Genomic DNA, 17,885 nt, shown 5'->3' with positions numbered 1-17,885 from the left:
TTCACTCTAAAAACTCATAAAAGAACAGCAAATGCCAACATCTGCTGAAGCTTTAAAGTTATCAGGAGACGCACTGAATTACAAGACTAGACTATTCTCAGGAACAAATGTTGAAATATAACCTATGTCATCAATGGCAACGAATATAACAATTCAGACACCATAACTTTTTGGCAAGATATAGACAAAAAAAATCAGTGAAAATATACCCCAATGTGTAAGAAGAGATTTATAGCACTGGATACTCTGTACGTGTAAAAATTTCACCAGTTAACATGTCAAAGTAAAAATACTGTGCGACAAAATAATAGTCTTACATTCTGGTTAGAATTCCGTGAAGCTGAGAAGAGATGATTGTATTTTGTCTCTACTTTTGATATGGAGCACTTTTAGTCAACTTCAGCTCATTTTAGGACAAGGCTTTTCTTTGACTCCCAAAATATTGTAGATAGCTCTCAAAGTAAAATAATAGCAGCATGATTGGGCTAGTAGACAAAATCATTTCTTTAAGAATTTATTCACCATACTTCTAGTTTCCAAAAACCAAATATCAAAAATACTAGTAGCCAGTGAAGTCAATACAAATGTTGCAATTGACCACAATGAGACCAGGATTTGCCTCTATATCTGATTTTATAAGTCAAACATTTCATTGTTAGGGGATTCCCTCAGCACATGCTGATAAGGGAAGCTGCTTTTTACCACAGAACTGTAGTCACAGCAACTCGGACAACTCTTACCACAGAAAAAAATTTTGGACCAGTTCTAACTAGCATTTTGAAACCACTGTCAAAATCATGCACCTGCTATGGCTCATTTTATTTTAGTTCAGATCTCTCTATGGTATGGTAAAAACCTAACAGTAAGCTACAAAGCAACTCTGAGACAAATCTTGAAGGCCAGAACAGCAGCAATGCAAATAAACATTAGCTTTCTACAGAACCCAACACAGCAGTTTGTTTCTTAATTAGCAAGTGGTATAACTATTGAGCAAGACAACTGAAAAAGTAAAATCAATGCATAAATTACTTTAAATTTCTTCAGCACAAACTAACATTTTCTCCTTGCCTTCTGTGAAATATTTAATTTTTTCCAGCCAGATGCTATTAAAAAGCAATATATACAGCCTTTAAGGAGTGATGCACCCAATTTCTTCCCATGAGAAGTATTAGCACTTCCTCTTTGAAGATAAGTAGTAGTTATCACAGCAAAAGTAAGAGACAATACCAGATTTTATTCTAGGGATAACAAGTAAAACCTGCAGAGAATAAAAGGACATACATTTCACTCCTCTTCTGACAAGAGAACTAAATATTGCTTACCCTTCCATTTATGAATCCAATTTTGGCAACTTGTTCTTGCAAACTGTTTACATACTGAATGAATGGCTCACATATCCAAACAGCAACTAAAATAAAGATGTGTGTAGCCAACTATTAATATTATTATATTTTGGATCAATACTTCACAAAATGCCAAACTAAGGAACTCTACATTTCATGCTGTTAACATGCTATACTATATAATAATACTTTTGAAATTTAATTTCATGAAACAATTTAATAGAAGTTAATAGCTTAAAGTTTGTGAAAAATAGGTACTTTGGGACAAGAGTGTAGTCACATTTCCAAATGAGGTCTATCGGAGAGGTACTTTTTGCAATGTTATCTTTCAATAGGATGGATGGTGAGATAAAATTATGATAACAAAAACCTGAGTTTTACTAGCTAGAAGCCAGCACTGTTTTAGTGAACCTAATCAAATTTCTAATGGACAAAAGTGACTTGACTTAAATAAGATAGAAGTATGATGCTCTAATTAACTGAAGACTGTTAAAAGAATGTATCCCTAATACAGGAAAGGCTAAGGATGGGCATGGGAAGCCATTTGGTGAATTCATTCAGATTACCTGTAACAGCCTAATTCAAGCAGGGTTGACACTCAGAGCATAACATCCCTTAAGCTCATGGTCTTAAAAAGAAAGCACTCTTCTTTAGAGAGAAAGAAAAGTTTAAAAAAAAAATCTTTATTTTACTTCAGTTGAAGTTCTGGTATAGAGTGTAGCTTCCTTATTCAGATAAAGTTGGACAATACAGTTTGCTTTGGCCTATTTCAGAGAACAATTTCTCTCCAGCCTAGGTCTAAGTCCCTTTCCCTAATCTCCTTCACATTTTTGGTGATGCTAGGTAAGGCATTTGTTTAACCCACAAAATTGTCCCAATGCATCTCTGTAAGCAACAAGAGATCTGCGATTCTTCTTCAGTGGAAAAAAAAAAAAAGAGAAACAAGCTGTAATGGATCCACTTCAGAACTAGACTTCATTTTCTTTTTTATATTAAGAATGCACTGCTTCCTAATTCAGAACGTTTCTAAAGCAAGGAAACCCCCTCCTGTGATTTGGGTCACCCTCTGGATCATGGAGAAGAAAAAAAGACAGGAAGTTATATTTCTTGTGGAAGGAGGGGTATTTTGAACTATGCAAGTGAGGCATAGCACAATCCCAATTTATTCAAGTACAAATAGCACCACTTAGTGGCAGAAGTGCAGTCTCCCACCCATGTGAATGGGAAGCTCCAAAACAACTTTTTTTCCCCTCTTCCTGAACAATAGATAGTGTTGATATTCCCTGGCTCTCTTTTGACCACAAGATTACAATTTTTTTTCCTAACAAGAAAAGGAAATGCGTTTCCAAAAAAAGACGACAAAAAAAGCCACTAAAGCCAAAGGATAGTAGAACCATAAGCCAATAAAACTGGTCTTTGACCCACGGACACAAATCTTGGTTTAATTTCTAAAAAAAACAGCTGAGTTCCTGCTGGAATGTCATTACATATGCTGGGTGATATAACTTGCGTGGATGATAAGAATGAATGCATGTACTTAATGAAAGTATTATTTAGATAAAAGTAACTGCCCAGTATCCAACTCTTACTTCAAAATCTCTTACCTGAGATTTTAGCACAGGTTCTATGTTACACCCACACTACAGAATAGCATACAAGATGTGAAACAGAACGTTTAAAATAATGGCCGACTGACTGGTTTGAGCAAAAAAAGGTATTATTTTCTTATGCATGGAGCAGTTGCAACAAATTGTGTCCATCAATTTTGATTCCCCGATTTCTTTTTAAACTGCAGGCATTTTTTCTAATACAGTAATATTAGACAACCAACCACCATATTTAACAAAAAGAAAATATCTTTTATTCAGAACAGCATATCAACATGTCTGTACAAAAAGAGTCATTATTTAACTTACAAAGTCAGCATTAACTATGCATCTTCCCTGAAAAGGAAATATTTACCTTATCAAATATCAACATTAAATGTAAAAAAAACCCAAATGCCCCAGTGAACAAACATATAACAAGAGTCTTCATAGAGAAACACAGCAGTTTATACTTCAGGTCCTTCTCCTCCAGGAACCAGCTATAAAAAAAAAAAAAGAGAGACAATTGTGTATGAGGAGACAGTATGAAAAAAGTTCATATTTCATTTCAAGCCTTGTGCAAGAATTGTCAGAATGTTACACAGTTAGCCACAACACGCTTAGCAAAGAGCAAGTTTGAAGTCATGCTAGAACACAATTCTACATGTGTGGTCCTAAGTAACTGAATCAAAATTGCTATCAACTCTGCTCCCAACAGAAGCAGTCACAGGATCAGATCAAATGAAGAATGATGTAGCTTTTGTTTTCAGCTAATGGAATGCTCCTGTTTTCAAACTCTTACTCCTTTTATTTTCCACACTGTACTTGGCATTCCTACCAAGGCTGACTTGTTCTTGAGCAAACCACACAGTAACTGAAAATAGTAAATATTTTCTTAAGAGTGAATGTTTTTTTAAATGGTTTCAGTCTTCTCATTTGATATATTTTAATTAACCAGTTACTCCTGACTAAACATGCTGTATTTTCCCCTTGCTTGAGAGCATGGGTGACCAAGATCCAGCAAATGGAGCTCCACAAGGGTCTTGGGGCACCACAGCAATTAATGCTGTTGCCACTAGTCCTACCATCAAATTTCTGGATGCCTGGGGAGCCCCACAGGCAGGATTCAGGATGTGGAGCCTTGTCATCTGGCCTCTGGGGATCTCCATGAGGGTGGAAATTTGGAGGTGGGAAGAACAACCGCTGCTACAGCTCTGGGAATCGCATTAATTAGCAATACCACCAAATTCCAGCCCCAGGGACCAGATTACACAGCTTCTGACCTGTGGACGGGATCTGGACCCATGGGGCCAGATGAGTTGGGTACTACTGCTCTAGAAGGAATCCAAGTTGGTACTGCTGTCAACAGATAAGCATATGCTTCAATTTGTCTCAAGAAAGAAGCCAACAAATGCAACTTCAACACAAAATAAAAAGGGGTACCTAGAAAAGAAATTGCTAGAAGTTTTGCCATCTTTGTCATTTTTTTTATATGAATATCCAGATTATTAAGAGCAGGTATGCAATAAGCATGCCTTTTAAAAAAACCAAGGTCAAATTTTCTATTCCTGTTTGTTTGGGATATAGATGTAGATATGCTAGGGCTTACAAAAGGTAGATATAGATATAGATATATAAAATCAGCAACTCAAAGTAGAAGTTTGTTTCCATCTACCTTTGTAAGCCCTAGCATTCTTCTTTGTAACCAAATCTGTATAATACCACATTATTGAGGGTCCAAACTGAAACTAGCATCAGCAGCCTTATGATTTTAGTTTATTATGTCAAGATACAACTGACTTCACACTTCTGTTTTTTTCCTCTGGTTTTGAAATGGTACCATTACACTTGTTCAGCAATCACTTTTTAAGTCTGTAACTACATGAACTACAGTACAAACTGTATTTACATCTGTCTAGAGCACCAGTTTTAAAAAGTTAGCAAAAATGAAAAGAAAAGTTCTATCTTACTCAAGAGAACTTTTCAACTGAACTGTCCACATGCTAAGGCAAAAAATAATTTCCAGGACTTACCATTGTTATGTTGTTTCCATTTAACAAAATCTGATCTAGTTTTGTAATTCTTCTTCCTTCAGGTGTAATTTCACTAAATGAACATTAGGAAGAAAAAGACTGAGTAAATAAGAGTTTAAGATAACCAAAAATATGCAAAGGAATTGTAGTGAAGCTTATGGCTCTGTACTGAGCTCAGCTATTTAACAAATATTTTAAATCAAGCAACACCATACATTTTGGTACAGGTCCGCTGTGTGTTCTAAGGACCGAACATCATGATGTTCTTTTTCTATTCAATTCAGAAAAAGAAAGAATTCCACAGATCAAGTTTTATAAGCTAACTGCTCTCAACTTTCTCAATGGCTTGCTGTATAAGCTTGCAAGGACACGCAACAAAACATTCCTTATCCTAGATTCTGATCATTTTAATTCTGTCTGTATGTCAAAAAACAAATACTAAGTTTAGTGGGTTATCTAATGTGGAGATCAGGGGAAAGTCAGCTGTTAAGTAGGAAAACATTTTAAAAAGTTCATGTGCCAAGGCACGTGACAGCTATTCCACAAGGTTCTAGCCCCAGTTAAAAAAAAGAGCATGAAGTGTCCAATTCAAGGTAACTTATAGTTTCACAAGATTTAGCAACCATGTCACTGGCAACAAAGCAGGCCAAAATCCCTCTATAATCTAAACATGCTAATGCATATAAAAAGGCCTGCAAACTGCTTTACTTGCACTATGTGAGACCCAACAGAATTTTGGCGGATACCTTTTACTGGATCAATTGCATAATTGGAAAAGAAACCTGTGGGCACAATGTAACTTTCTTCAGGACACTAGGACTTTTTACTCCATTTAAGCAGGTCAGTTACAGAAACTCTTTTCTGTGGCAAACACTAGGGAATGTGAACATAGCTTTCAGCACGGTAAGAAAAGCTCACTGGTGCCATGAGTAAACTGGTTCAGGTACCCAAGGTAACTTGTTTAACACTAAATTAGGTATCTCTACACTACATAGCAGCTGGCAGGGTACATATAGCTACCGTCTAGGGAAAAAAATGCCAAGACCAGAGCTTCCTATCAACCACAGCAGAACATATATGGCATTGATACTGAGGTACCCATGCTCAATCACTGATTTTTCCACCAAAAATGCACAGTTCAGGGCTGGCCAATCTGCCTCACCCTTCTAGTCACATACCAAAATCCTAACATGTTCAAGAGCAGGACATAAAAAAAAAAAAAAAAAAAAAAAACTGTCAAAAATGGCATGCCCCAGAGTTAATGATCTTCACACAATGCCCTAGCTTGAATAATAACTAATTGTCAAATGACTTAGTCAAATATGGAAAACAAACAACTGGGGGGAGAAAGGTTTATATTCAATTTTTTCTCTTTCTTCAGGAGTAGTTTTTAGGATAAATTGATATGCACTGCCTGCAGATCCTAAGCTGTAGTTTGTACACCCCTAATATATTAATTTAAGAGGTGGCTGAAAAATTACTGGACAGTAACATATACACTTTTAGTCTGAGGCTTAGGGGTGCAGACAGAGGTAATGTTTGAGATGCTTCAATTGTCTTTGAAGGGCAAGCCAAACAGGCATGTACTTCTTTTAATGTACTAAAAAAAAAGGTGGAACCCTCAATAGTACTTGTTTCCAACAAGATTATTTCTATAAGCACTTCCTACTACAGTGGCATGCTCTGCACAGCACGACAGAAGATACCTGGGCCCTCCATCTTCCCACAGTGCTCTACAAGGCACTGTGGCAATGAGCACTTTCTTGAGGATCTTCCCCCGCATCCCTCCCCCACACACACACCAGACTCAAGAAGCCTCATGCCCCCCCATCCTCCTCTAAATAGGAATTCTGCTTTCCAGAAATAAGTGTATATTGTTTTGTTAGAATTTTTCTGCATGTGAAAACAATGAAGTTAAAATAGCCAGGAAAAACATAATACTTACAATTCTGTAACATCCTCTAATACCATGTCTGAAGTCTAGGATCAAGGAATAAAACTACAGAAAAACCTCAGTTTAATAGCTTTATGTTATTTTCATCTCATAACACAAGCCATGCCTTTTCTATTTCCAACTTCAAGTAGCATATTTGTCAGTGCAAAAATGTTTGGAGGTTGGAAAGAAATTAAATACACGTGAAGGCATTGAAGAGGTTGTAAGCACAAAAATTGATACCCGAAAGTGTTTCACGTAAAGGATACTGACAAAGTCATCAAATCCTAGGAGCGTGCCAACAATTTCTTTATCGCTCTTCATCACAATGTGAATACGTGAGCCGATACATTTGTCCACAAGCTCTGCAAATTTAAAAGCATTTGTCATCACACAGAATAAATGGACATCTATTTTTAATGTACACTTTTTAAAGAATGTGAGGATAAACAAGTGCACGTTCAAACAGAATGCCAGAAACATTGACAGGCCAATACATATAAAAATAGCTTTTGTTTGGATATCCACTGTTATATATACACACACACACACAACACAAGGGCATACCGAGTACTATATAACCCTAGTGAGCCCACTTTGAATTGAAGTTTTAGTAATATTACTATTAATGATAATCAATTTCAGCAGTACCCAACATGCTAGGCACTTTCCACACACTTTCCAGATCCAGCTAGATAGAAATCTAAATAACAATTTACGTACGGTTTATGTTTACATTTAATCTTTACATTTTTTTCTACATCCTATTAACCAATGGTGCTCAATCACCAGCCCATGAGGTAATGTCATCTGGCACATAGTTTGCACAGGCCCCAAAATTTGGAGCAGTGGCAGTGTTAGCAGCCCCTTTCCTGCTGCCAAGGTTCCAGACCCGGGAAAAGCCCAGCAAGGTGGATGCTGTGGCTCTGTGTGCAGGGCTGAGCCTGCGCACATTGGGCACATGGGGCTGGGCCAGCCCACGGCCAGAGTGGGTGGGTAGACAAGGGTCAGGCTGGTGTGCAGCCAGTCTGAAATAACCACCCCATGCAGCATCCAGCCTGGGAGCCCCAAAGGTTGAGCAGTGCTGCCATTAACAAAAAATAGATAACTTAAATAATATGTTCTTAGAAAATATATTCCACATTTTTTAAAATCTTAGAATAATCCACATTTTTTTTAGATCTTTGGGACAGCAGAATTTTAGCTAGGGAGGAACAGGATGATTTGGGAGCTCTGTTTTTTCCTCCTGCCTCTGTAAGAGAAGCGGATGGGAGGGAACCTTGGATCGGCCAAAACACCTTTGGACAGACATCTTCCAGAGGGGAGCCGCATCCTTACGTGGCCCCCTCTACGCGTTACCTATACTGCACAACTCACGGATGAAGTGGCCTGGCCACTAGTGCACAGTAATGAGCACAGCCTAAAATGTGACCAGCCAGCTGCAGAGAGAGCCAACGCGCCGCTGAAGTAGCACTTCCACACACGCAACAACCCTGTGGCCGATCCACGGCCTCACAGAGTCCCCGCCCTGCCGCGGCATCGCCCCTCCCCCGCCTAACGTGACACCCCCACCCCCCAGCCTACGCGCTTTACGTATGACGCACGTCACCGTCGTTCCACTCACGCCGGGAGGGAGAGCCGCGATCGCAGCGCAGGCGCACGTCACTCCCCTCTCCCCCCCTTCCCTCCCCCCGCCGCGTCCCGCAAACGGTCTAACAGTTCTCGCGCTTCACCCCCGCAATCCATCTATCCCTGTAGCCTGCATTAGACGCCCCCACGCACCCAGACCCCGCGGAAACCAGAGCCTTTGCTTCCTCCCCCCTCCGCTAGACCCTCACCGAGCGGCAGGAGCTGCGACGGGTTGGTTGTGGCGTTGGCCGCCATTTTGGAAGTAGACGTGGCCAATCGCACGGCCTCCAAGGGGAAATAAACCGAGCGAGGTGCGGAGGAGCGGGTTGAATAACTTAGAGCGTCCCTCGTCAGACTAAATCAATCGATGTTGGAGCAGTCGAGTAACCCTTTTGCTAAGCCAGTTTCGCATGACCTGGCCAAGGGAGGGTTGTATGGAGGAAGCTGTGTACTTACTTGTGTATATTCTGCTTTTCAGAGCCCCTAAGTCAGCCACTTTGCACAGTCTAGAGGGACCTGCAGCAGCAGGAGGCAACACTTTCTCACTTTGGATTAAGTTTATGGTAGTGCAAGAGGCAGGCAAGGTTCTTTGGATAGATGTGGTATCTTTTATTACGCCAACTGAGTAGTTGCAAAAAAGTTTTTGGCAAGCTTTTGGGTGCATTCACCTTTCTTCAGGCATAGGGAGTCTATGCTGGTCTGAGACTCCAAGAAATGAGAGAAGCTAAAAGTGTGGCTAAAAGTGCAAGACTGATGTTGTAGCCCTGTGGGTCTGCTAGAAGTATGGATTTCTTAGTGATCACTCTTATTGAATCAGCCAGTTGGATTAAAGTTAGACCAGCTTTCAAGACCTGAGGAAGAATAGTTTGCGTTCGAAAGCTGGTCTAACTTTATGCCGACTACATAGTTGCTCCAGAAAAAGCTATCACCCTAAGAAATCCTTGCCTCTGGCATAATTAAGTTTATAGGCATTTGATTGTGTCCTCTCTCCTGCTGCTGGGCCTTGATGAGCAAAGCTGGAAACATAAGGTCAGCTGAGCACAAATCATAGGTAGGTGCAATTCTTCTCACCTTATGCAAACTTTCTGCACCCTGTGAAAGTTTTCAGGGTTAGGCAAGATGCATGTAAAAATGCAGCTGGGAGTTTCAGTTGCAAACCTATGGATAGTTGCAGGGGGGTTGGCTGTATCAGGGAGCAGTGGAGTTTGGCAGCCCCCCCATAGAGCACTAACCAGCCTTTTTTAATACTGTTGTTTTAGGAAAGGCTGTAAATAACCTTCCTAGCTAGCTTTTTAGAACTTCCCTGCTCAAGTCTATGGTCTGAGGAAGGGGCTAGAAAAAGTGACCTAATCACTGCCTGCTTTGAATGTATTCTGGTCAGCCTGCACAGCTGATAAGTATACCAATGAAAATAAAGCCAAATTTACCTCTCTGAAGAAAGTGATCCAAACCATAAATGCACTTAGTGACACTTCAGCCAGAATGAACTGCACTGATTAGCAGAAAATTAAGCACCTATAGAATCCACACTCTAGTGCTAAGTGAAAATTGCCTTACAGGAGAAGGTCAACCTAGGGAGTCTAGGATGGCCTACATTTCTTTTGGAGTGATCAGTCCAAAGAAGATAACTGAGAACCTGGAGTTTGTTTTACTACTGGATGGACTCTAGTTGCCATAGAGCTGAGAAACATTTGTCATATAACCAAATCAATTTCAGGGAAGGGAGAGGCACAACAGGTAGGATCTTTACATAGCAAATATAAAGAGAAATGCAGAAAACAGGATATTGACCTCTACTGTGTCTCTGAACTTACAAACACAGTTAACACTGGCACCAGAGAAGGCTTGTGGATGCTTCTCTTGGATGCCCCAGCAAGTTTGCTGTAATAGACAATATTATGATGGGACAATGACAAGCATGTTGCCTCCAATTCATTTTCAGTAACAAATGGTGTAAAATAAGGCTGCATCCTCACACCCACAATTTTAATGTCTTGATTACTGCCAAGCTACTAGTTGTTGCCTGAATTTAATATAGGTATTCAGTTTAGAATGAGGATGGATGGAAAGATAGTTTAATCCCAACTGGATGCAAGCAAAACAAGGGTGATTGAGGAACTCACCCAGGAACTTTTGTTTGTTGGTGACTGAATGCCTTGGTTATTCATTCCTAGAAAGATATACAAGTCATTATGGATCACTTTTCAGTTGTGTGCTCACATTTTGGATTATTAGCCTTAAAAAAGATTGTGTACCAGCTTGTTCCTACATAGGATATGCTTTAAACTGAATTAACCAATCTAGGTGATGCACTCTTATGTGATGTTCACTCAAATGATGATGTTGGCAATCCCTTAGGGCTACCGCAGCCTTTGGAAATATACATTAATGCAGTGGTTTTCAGCCTTTTTAGACTCAAGACACTACTTGAAAAATGTCAGCTCTTAGTCAAAAAAAGAAGTGAAAGCTAAGAAAAATTAAAGAGAAGTTCTTCTGTGGCAAAAAACTCAAAGACCACAACAGGTCAGAATGTTTATGACACAATGGATTCCTATCTGGGGTTTACCAGTGCTAACATTGTTTTGCACTCCACAGCACCCTTGAAAGGACTTCATGGTGCCATGGCTTAGAATCACTTCATTAGTCTTTAGAATAGGGGATTTATAATTTGATAGACGAAGAAGGCCTACAAAGGCAATGTTCCCGATATTACATTTCTATTCTTGAATAGGAAAACCCATTATCTCGCTCATGAGATGAAATGAGGGCTCCTTCAACTATGAAGGAAAATGATAAAGATTTAAACCTTCCAATATCCAAATAGAGATCTTATGTTTGATAAAACAAGTTGTGGTTTTCCAAAATTCTGTGAAACATTTAGACGTGTATTGTGTAAAACTTGCTAATTTTTCTCCCATTTAGGTTCCTAGGCCGGTGGCTTTCTTACCAACCCTAAAAGGAGCTAGTAAAAAACTTCAAGACTTTATTTACCTCGGAATACAATTTATTGTTCCAGCACAAGCCTCATAAATCAAAACAAAGCAACTCCCATGACTAACATAGACTATAGTCTCCATGGCTTTCCTGACCCCACATCTGCTCCTGGGGAAGTTAGTTGTGCCCACTTGTTCCCAGTGGGTCACATTTAATACCTGCAATTAGGCAATATAAAACAGCAAAATAGGACTGAAGCAGGTCTGCACTTGAGCCCTCAAAAAAGCTCAGCGCCACTCATTAGCATTTATATTGTCTAACTGCAGGCTTTGGGTATCCCCCAGCAGCAGTGATTGACTAAGCCTTACTTCCCATTCTTCACCTAGCACTAATTCTTAAGTTCACACTCCCCAAGTCTTCTACCAGTTCTTCTGTCTCATCACAAGCTGCTCACAAATCCCAGCAAACCTGGATTTCAGTCACATGCTCATCATGTGACATTTGTACTTTTATTTCCTTCATTTGGGAAAATGGGCTAAACCTGACAAGTCACCTTGTCACACTTTTCCTGTTACATCCACACATTTGTCTGTGGAAGACCCAAATATAAATATCTACACAGTAAATTGATAACACTGCCATGAGATAAGCAGGATAAATATAAAAGCATAGTTGAATGCCCCTTTCCAACAGAAAAGCTGCAGATAGTCACTGGTGTAAGCCTTTATCTCAAAAATGGATGTTTGAGACTTCAATGAAAAGAATGTCACACTGCACATAGAAATGTGTTTCTAATCATATTAATGTAAAGCATATCCATTTCAAGAAGTCTCCCTGCAAGTAAAATCAAGTCAGCTGATCTTGCTTGTCATTATTACTTTCCCAGTGCTGCACTTGCTGGCAGTTTTTCTGTAATATATTACAATGCAGGTAGGAGAACTATATATTGCTAATTTGTGCTTTGTTATTTAGCTGTGCGCAGAGGGAATGAAAAATTTCACAAAGAGCAGTTTGTCCATGCTTGACACACTTCCACCTGAGTGTATGACAGCCTCCAGACCTCTGTTCCTCTTCCACCAGTGCCCATAGCTACATAGAGTGAACCATGGAAAAGTCACAGAGTATGGTAACAATTTGCTTTAAAATACAGCAGCAGGCTTCCTGTTTTATTACACAAGCCAACATCTTGCTCTACCACACTTTGTCCTTTTTATTGCCTCAGCTAGCAGGAAGGAGAATTTCAAACAATGAAAAAAAGCCTGTCTCATAAACAATAATTAGATTTATCCAGGAACCTCACTTAGATGATTCCTTATGACAACCTGCAAACTAGTGAGAACAGTCTCGGACTATACCTCTTCTTTGCTGAACCGAATATGAAAAGTAGAGCTTTTAGCCCTTCTTTTTGGTTATAGCACATTACTGGAGGAGATAATGGCAGTATTTCATAATTTTTTTTCTTTCCTGGCTTTATGCTAAGCATTATAGAGAACTGTGACTGAAAAGACCTAATAAGTAATCATTCACCTGCCAGTGTGGAATAGTTCTTTACAGCATGTCTTTTGTTCCCTAAAATATAATTCTTATGTAATGGAACTTTTGTTGAAGCTGATGAATATTATGTAATTGCAGGCTTTAATCTGTTGTTATAGTTGAAGTCTACATGTATTGCATTAATGCTGAGATTTTCCTGGAGCGTTTATCCTTTTCTTTGCTTTTAGAAAGAACCCTTTCATCCAATGTCAACAGAATCCCTCAGTAACCAAGGGCCTGGTCTTGCACAGCTGTATTTTTGAAGAGTTTTGCTATTGACTTCAGTAGGAACAGGATTTAACCCGGAGAGAGAGCAATTTGTCTAAGCATAGCAAGAGGAGCCTAGATCACCAACATTTTAATTCTTTCTCCAACATACTCTCTCTGTGGCCTTCAATAAGCCATTTAACCACTCCGCCTCAGATCTGCTTTCTGAAATACAGGGATAACACTATATACTTATTCATCTTAGAGGTATAGCACAGTGATTCTCAACCATTGCAGATTCAAGGCACCCCTTGGAAGATACCAGCTCTTCATTTTCACTCATTTTTTGACTACAGAAAAGTAACAAAACAATCATTGGCAATGCGTAGGGGGTGCACACCCTACGAAAAGATGCCACCAACAGTGTCAGTGGCACCTGCAGGTGGTCATTGCTCACCACCCCCTCCCCCATCATGACCACAAACACTGACACTGCTGCTCGCTGCCGACACTGGCAGTGGCATCTGCAGGTGGTTGTCACCCCACCACCCACCAGTGCCAGCGGCGTCTGCGGGAGCTTACCACCGCCGTCATGCCCCCCTAGCTGCCGGGTGCACACATTGTTCATGAAAACAATTTTCCTGTTGCAAAAAAATTCAGAAAAACCACAGGTCAGGTCAGAATATTTTTGACACTGGATGCCTGTTTGAAGTCTCTAGATTTATCTTGCGAATCACATTTTCACACCCAAACATGTTAACATTGTATGGCCCCCTGAAAGGATCTCAAGGTATCCCAATGTGCTGCAGCCCCCTCAGATTCAGCAGTCTAGCGCAAGAATTATAGACTTGATTTTGCTAACTTCTTACTTGATAGATGCATCTCAAGCAAGCAGACTCATTGCATCTGTTGTCCCCAGAGGAGGGCCACTCGTATGATCAGGGGACAACAGGGCAGGCCCTATGAGGACAGGCTACGGGACCTGAACCTGTTCAGCCTCCAAAAGAGAAGGCTGAGGGGGGATCTTGTGGCCTGTTATAAACTAGTCAGGGGGGATCAGAAGGCACTGGGGGAGTTGCTGTTCCCCCGTGCACTGCCAGGAGTGACCAGGAATAACGGTCACAAGCTGGCAGAGGGCAGGTTTAGGTTAGATATCACGAAGCGCTACTTCACGGTCAGGGCGGCTAGGGTCTGGAACCAACTTCCAAGAGAAGTGATGCAGGCTCCTATCCTGGGGGTTTTTAAGAGGAGGTTAGATGAACATCTTGCTGGGGTCGTTTGACCCCAGTATTCTTTCCTGCCATGGCAGGGGGTCGGACTAGATGATCTGCTCAGGTCCCTTCTGACCCTAGAAACTATGAAACTATGCTGTAACTCACATAAAGACTATACAACTGAGGAGATTCTAGGAAGAAGCCCATATTAGACATTGCTTGTACAGCAACACTTTGAAAATGGAAAAAGTCAATACACATGTTTTAATAATGAAGTTTGCCACTAATCTTATCAGCCTTCAGGAAGCTTTGCTTTCAGGGCCTGGCCAGTGGAGCGTAAAACCAGATTCAAAAATTGTTGTCATCTCTCAGCCAGCAAAATCTAATTACAACTTCAGAAGACTTCACATTTGCAACCTGATGAAGAAGGCCTGCATTCAAAAGCTTGTCTAGCTTTATCCCAACCATGCAGTTGGCCCAGGAAAAGAGATTATTCCCCACACCCCCTCAGAAATCCTCGCGTCTCTTTGAAGACTTAATGCAGCAGTTCTTAACCAGGGCCACGGCACCCTGGGGTGTCTAGAGGTTCTTTCAAGCCTGCACACACAGCGAGGAGCACAGACATGATTCAGGAAATAAACCCAAAGCTTTCAGATGGGAACCTCTAGTGTTAAAACCCATCTGCCCTGCTGCAGTCTGAGTTCTCTGCAACAGAAGAATGGCTCTAACATTTGTGTGTAGGCCAAACAGAGAAAAAAGGCAGAGCTCTGTCTCCCGTAGTCTCCAATCCTCACTGCCATGCATTTGCATTTTTACAGACCTGAATTCTGCATAGTGACTTCTACTCCGTCCGGGAGAGCACAAAACACCAACAGACTCTCCCTTTGCTGGAAGAAGGGTGTTTGTGTCCAAAAGCTTGTAAAGAACAATTTTTCTAACTTAGTTGACATGAACGCCACGTGCCTCCAGAAGCCTGGAGTGGGGGCGCACAGCGGCAGTGACGTGCTGGCAGTGAGCAGGGAGCCCCCGCAGGCGGCCACAATGGTGTTGGCGGCAGGGTGACAATACCCACAGCACTGCCAGTAGCATCGGCAGTGTTGATCAGGGACCACCTGCAGACGCCACTGGCAGTGGTTTTCACAGGGGTGCGCTGCCAATCTCAGGGTGCACCCACTATGTGTCACCAATGTTAGATGGTCTAATAAAAGAGGTCCCATTTACCCAAAGACCTTGGTCTACCTCAGTAGATCAACACCCCTAGAGGCAGGGCTGGAATTTTCCCAGGGGCACCTCGAGTCCATCCAGAGGCAGTGGGAGCTTAAGAAGCTTGAGAGCTCCTGAGTTAATGCCCCACAACGAGCCTGGCACAAAGGGGAAGCCGAGAAGAGCTTCCCGTGCTGCCTGTCCCCCCGGGGCAGGTAGGGGTCCTACCCCGGCCGCTGTCGGGGATGAGACCACACCAGGCCTTCAGGGCTGGGAAAGGCCGGCAGGAGCCGCAGGCCTCGCGGCCTCCCTCCCCCGGGCAGGTGGTGGAGGGGCGGTGAGGCCCCCCCCCGGGCGCGGTGGCACTTGAAGGGGAGGCGCTTCCGTGTCCCCGCCTCTGGGCGCTGCGGAAGCGGCCGGCACGGAGGGAGGCAGCGGCGGGCTGGGCGCCGGGCCCGGCTCCGGGCTTCTTCCCCGTCAGCCCCGGGCAGCGGCGGAGCCCGGGGCGGAAGCAGCCACCGCCGCCGCCCGCCTATGGAGAAGCCGGGGCGCTGCTCGCCGCCGGGGAGCGGCCCGCGGGGGCCGGTGCTGCACATCGCCGTGGTCGGCTTCCACCACAAGAAGGGCTGCCAGGTGAGGGCCGGCCTGGGGCAGGGCCCTGCCCGACCCCGCGCCCAGCCCCGGCCTTGGCTTTGTTGGGGGCGGGGGTACATGGGGGCTGGGCGCATTTGCGGGGGGGTATGGTGTGTGTGTGCACACTGGAGGTATATGGGCTGTGTGCGTTGTGGGGGTGTATGGTGTGCGTGCACGTTGTGGGGTGTGCGTTGAGGTTATGTGGGGAGTGTGCTGTTGGGTGTATGGGGGGGTGTGATGGGGCATGTGCATTGGGGGGTTGTGTGGTGGGGTGTGAGGTGGGGGTGTGTGCATGGGGGGTGTATGGGAGGTGCATGTTGGGGAGACTGTACAGTGTGTGAGCATGTGTATGGGCAGGTGCTGGGGGTGTATTGGCGGGGGTGTGTACACATACGCCAGCCCAGTGTCATTTGTCAGCTCTGTTAGGGTGTTTATGTGTTGTTTTTAGCTTCCCACATCCTGCTGGCTTCTTTCCTCTCTTCTTTCTCCCCTTCCTACCCTCCCCCCACCCCCTTCAACTTCAGGAGCCATCCTAGTTCTAGGTTACAGAGTTCCTAGGATGCTGCTTCCTCCTCCTCCTCCATGAGCCACTGGCTGTGTTTGAGTCAGGCTGTGGGCTTGAGCAGAGGAAGAGGTTCCAGTGGATAGCCCTGCACGGCCAATAGGGTGAGGCTGCAGTTTGCTCAGGGTGGCCTGTAAGAGGCATTCGCTGTTTGAGATGAGATGACTCAATTTGTTGTGCACCAAGTGTTGCTTTTGCTAAGGTTAATGTTTATAAGTAACTTCTCTCAAATTCCAGATTGCAAAACCTGGAAAGGATAAGTGATCATAGTATGAGTGATCATATTAAGGGCCCTGCGACACGTTCAGATTAAAGATGGATAGAAACTAGTCATGATGTTGTTAAACGTTTCAAAGCACTAACTTTGTAGCTGGTTGGCTCTTTCTACGGCTGGGGAGTCACTTTTATGGTGTGATAATGGCTTTGCATGTATGACTGGTCTAAATTTATTGTGCGATTCACCAGTGAATTGCACAATAATTACACCTGTAGCCCATCTGTCTTTGCACGTATGGCGAGTCTAAATTTATTGTGCGATTGTCCAGTGAGTTGTGTGATTATATGTAACATGTAGCAGAGGCCTGTATGAAATTGATGGAACAGTAGATCCCAGTCGGAAAAGGAGCAACAGGAGTGGAGAAGTCCCTAAAAGTAAAGAAAGGGATTAAAAATGAAGGTGGATGAGTGCACCATGCTCACTTATAAATGCAGGACACTTGAAAAACAACAAAGTTGGGAAGATAAATTTTAACTTGCAACTTGCACAAGCTTCTGCCTTTGCAGTTTTCTAGACGCAACCTTTGCATATAGATAGTCAGCTTTCTTCCAGATATTTATCAAAACTGACTTTTACTAGTGGGTTGATAATATATATTTCTCCTTTACGGTGTTAAATATTTTTTTAAATTCCTCTGTCCCCCCCAGCCCCTCATGAAAAGTATGTTCCTTTTCCATCTTCTGTTCCAAGTTCTAGGCTCTACTACTACTCCCCAGTTACAGGGGTATGCAAAGCAGTTTAGGAATTGGTTTGAAACCTGGCTAGTACTTGCATCGATTTTATAAAACTCCTGTTTTT

The 17,885-nt window shown here is 42.5% G+C and overlaps 2 protein-coding genes across 2 annotated transcripts in view; one reads left to right on the top strand and one right to left on the bottom strand.

The window, feature by feature from the left end:
• Positions 1-3,181: 3,181 nt before the first annotated feature.
• On the bottom strand, positions 3,182-8,881 carry LSM5 (LSM5 homolog, U6 small nuclear RNA and mRNA degradation associated). Its single transcript, XM_090050243.1, has 5 exons — positions 8,734-8,881; positions 7,165-7,260; positions 6,908-6,935; positions 4,963-5,035; positions 3,182-3,429 (listed from the first exon to the last, which is right to left on the bottom strand). Exons 1-5 carry the CDS (start codon positions 8,777-8,779, stop codon positions 3,397-3,399), a joined length of 276 nt encoding a protein of 91 aa, XP_089906369.1. The 5' UTR covers positions 8,780-8,881; the 3' UTR covers positions 3,182-3,396.
• Positions 8,882-15,717: 6,836 nt separating this feature from the next.
• The window catches only part of AVL9 (AVL9 cell migration associated), a 50,963-nt gene continuing 48,795 nt past the window's right edge, over positions 15,718-17,885 (top strand). The window contains exon 1 of the mRNA XM_090050242.1: positions 15,718-16,248. Coding sequence (XP_089906368.1) covers positions 16,150-16,248 — 99 coding nt within the window. The 5' untranslated portion in view covers positions 15,718-16,149. The remainder of the gene's footprint in view (positions 16,249-17,885) is intronic.

The sequence above is a fragment of the Crocodylus siamensis genome, chromosome 5 (genome assembly GCF_052110815.1).
Source record: "Crocodylus siamensis isolate JL-2025a chromosome 5, ASM5211081v1, whole genome shotgun sequence".
Classification (NCBI taxonomy): Eukaryota; Metazoa; Chordata; order Crocodylia; family Crocodylidae; genus Crocodylus; species Crocodylus siamensis.
Note: the sequence above shows the minus strand (reverse complement) of the source record. Positions and strands in the feature narration are given on the sequence as shown.

Bases quoted from the DNA above. Each gene is read 5' to 3' on its own strand.
- LSM5 (XM_090050243.1), bottom strand. From the start codon at position 8,779: ATGGCGGCCAACGCCACAACCAACCCGTCGCAGCTCCTGCCGCTCG. The intron at 7,261-8,733 runs GTGAGGGTCTAG...TTAAATTTGCAG, and splicing joins GTCGCAGCTCCTGCCGCTCG to AGCTTGTGGACAAATGTATC. The intron at 5,036-6,907 runs GTAAGTATTATG...ATGTTCATTTAG, and splicing joins TTAGAGGATGTTACAGAATT to TGAAATTACACCTGAAGGAA.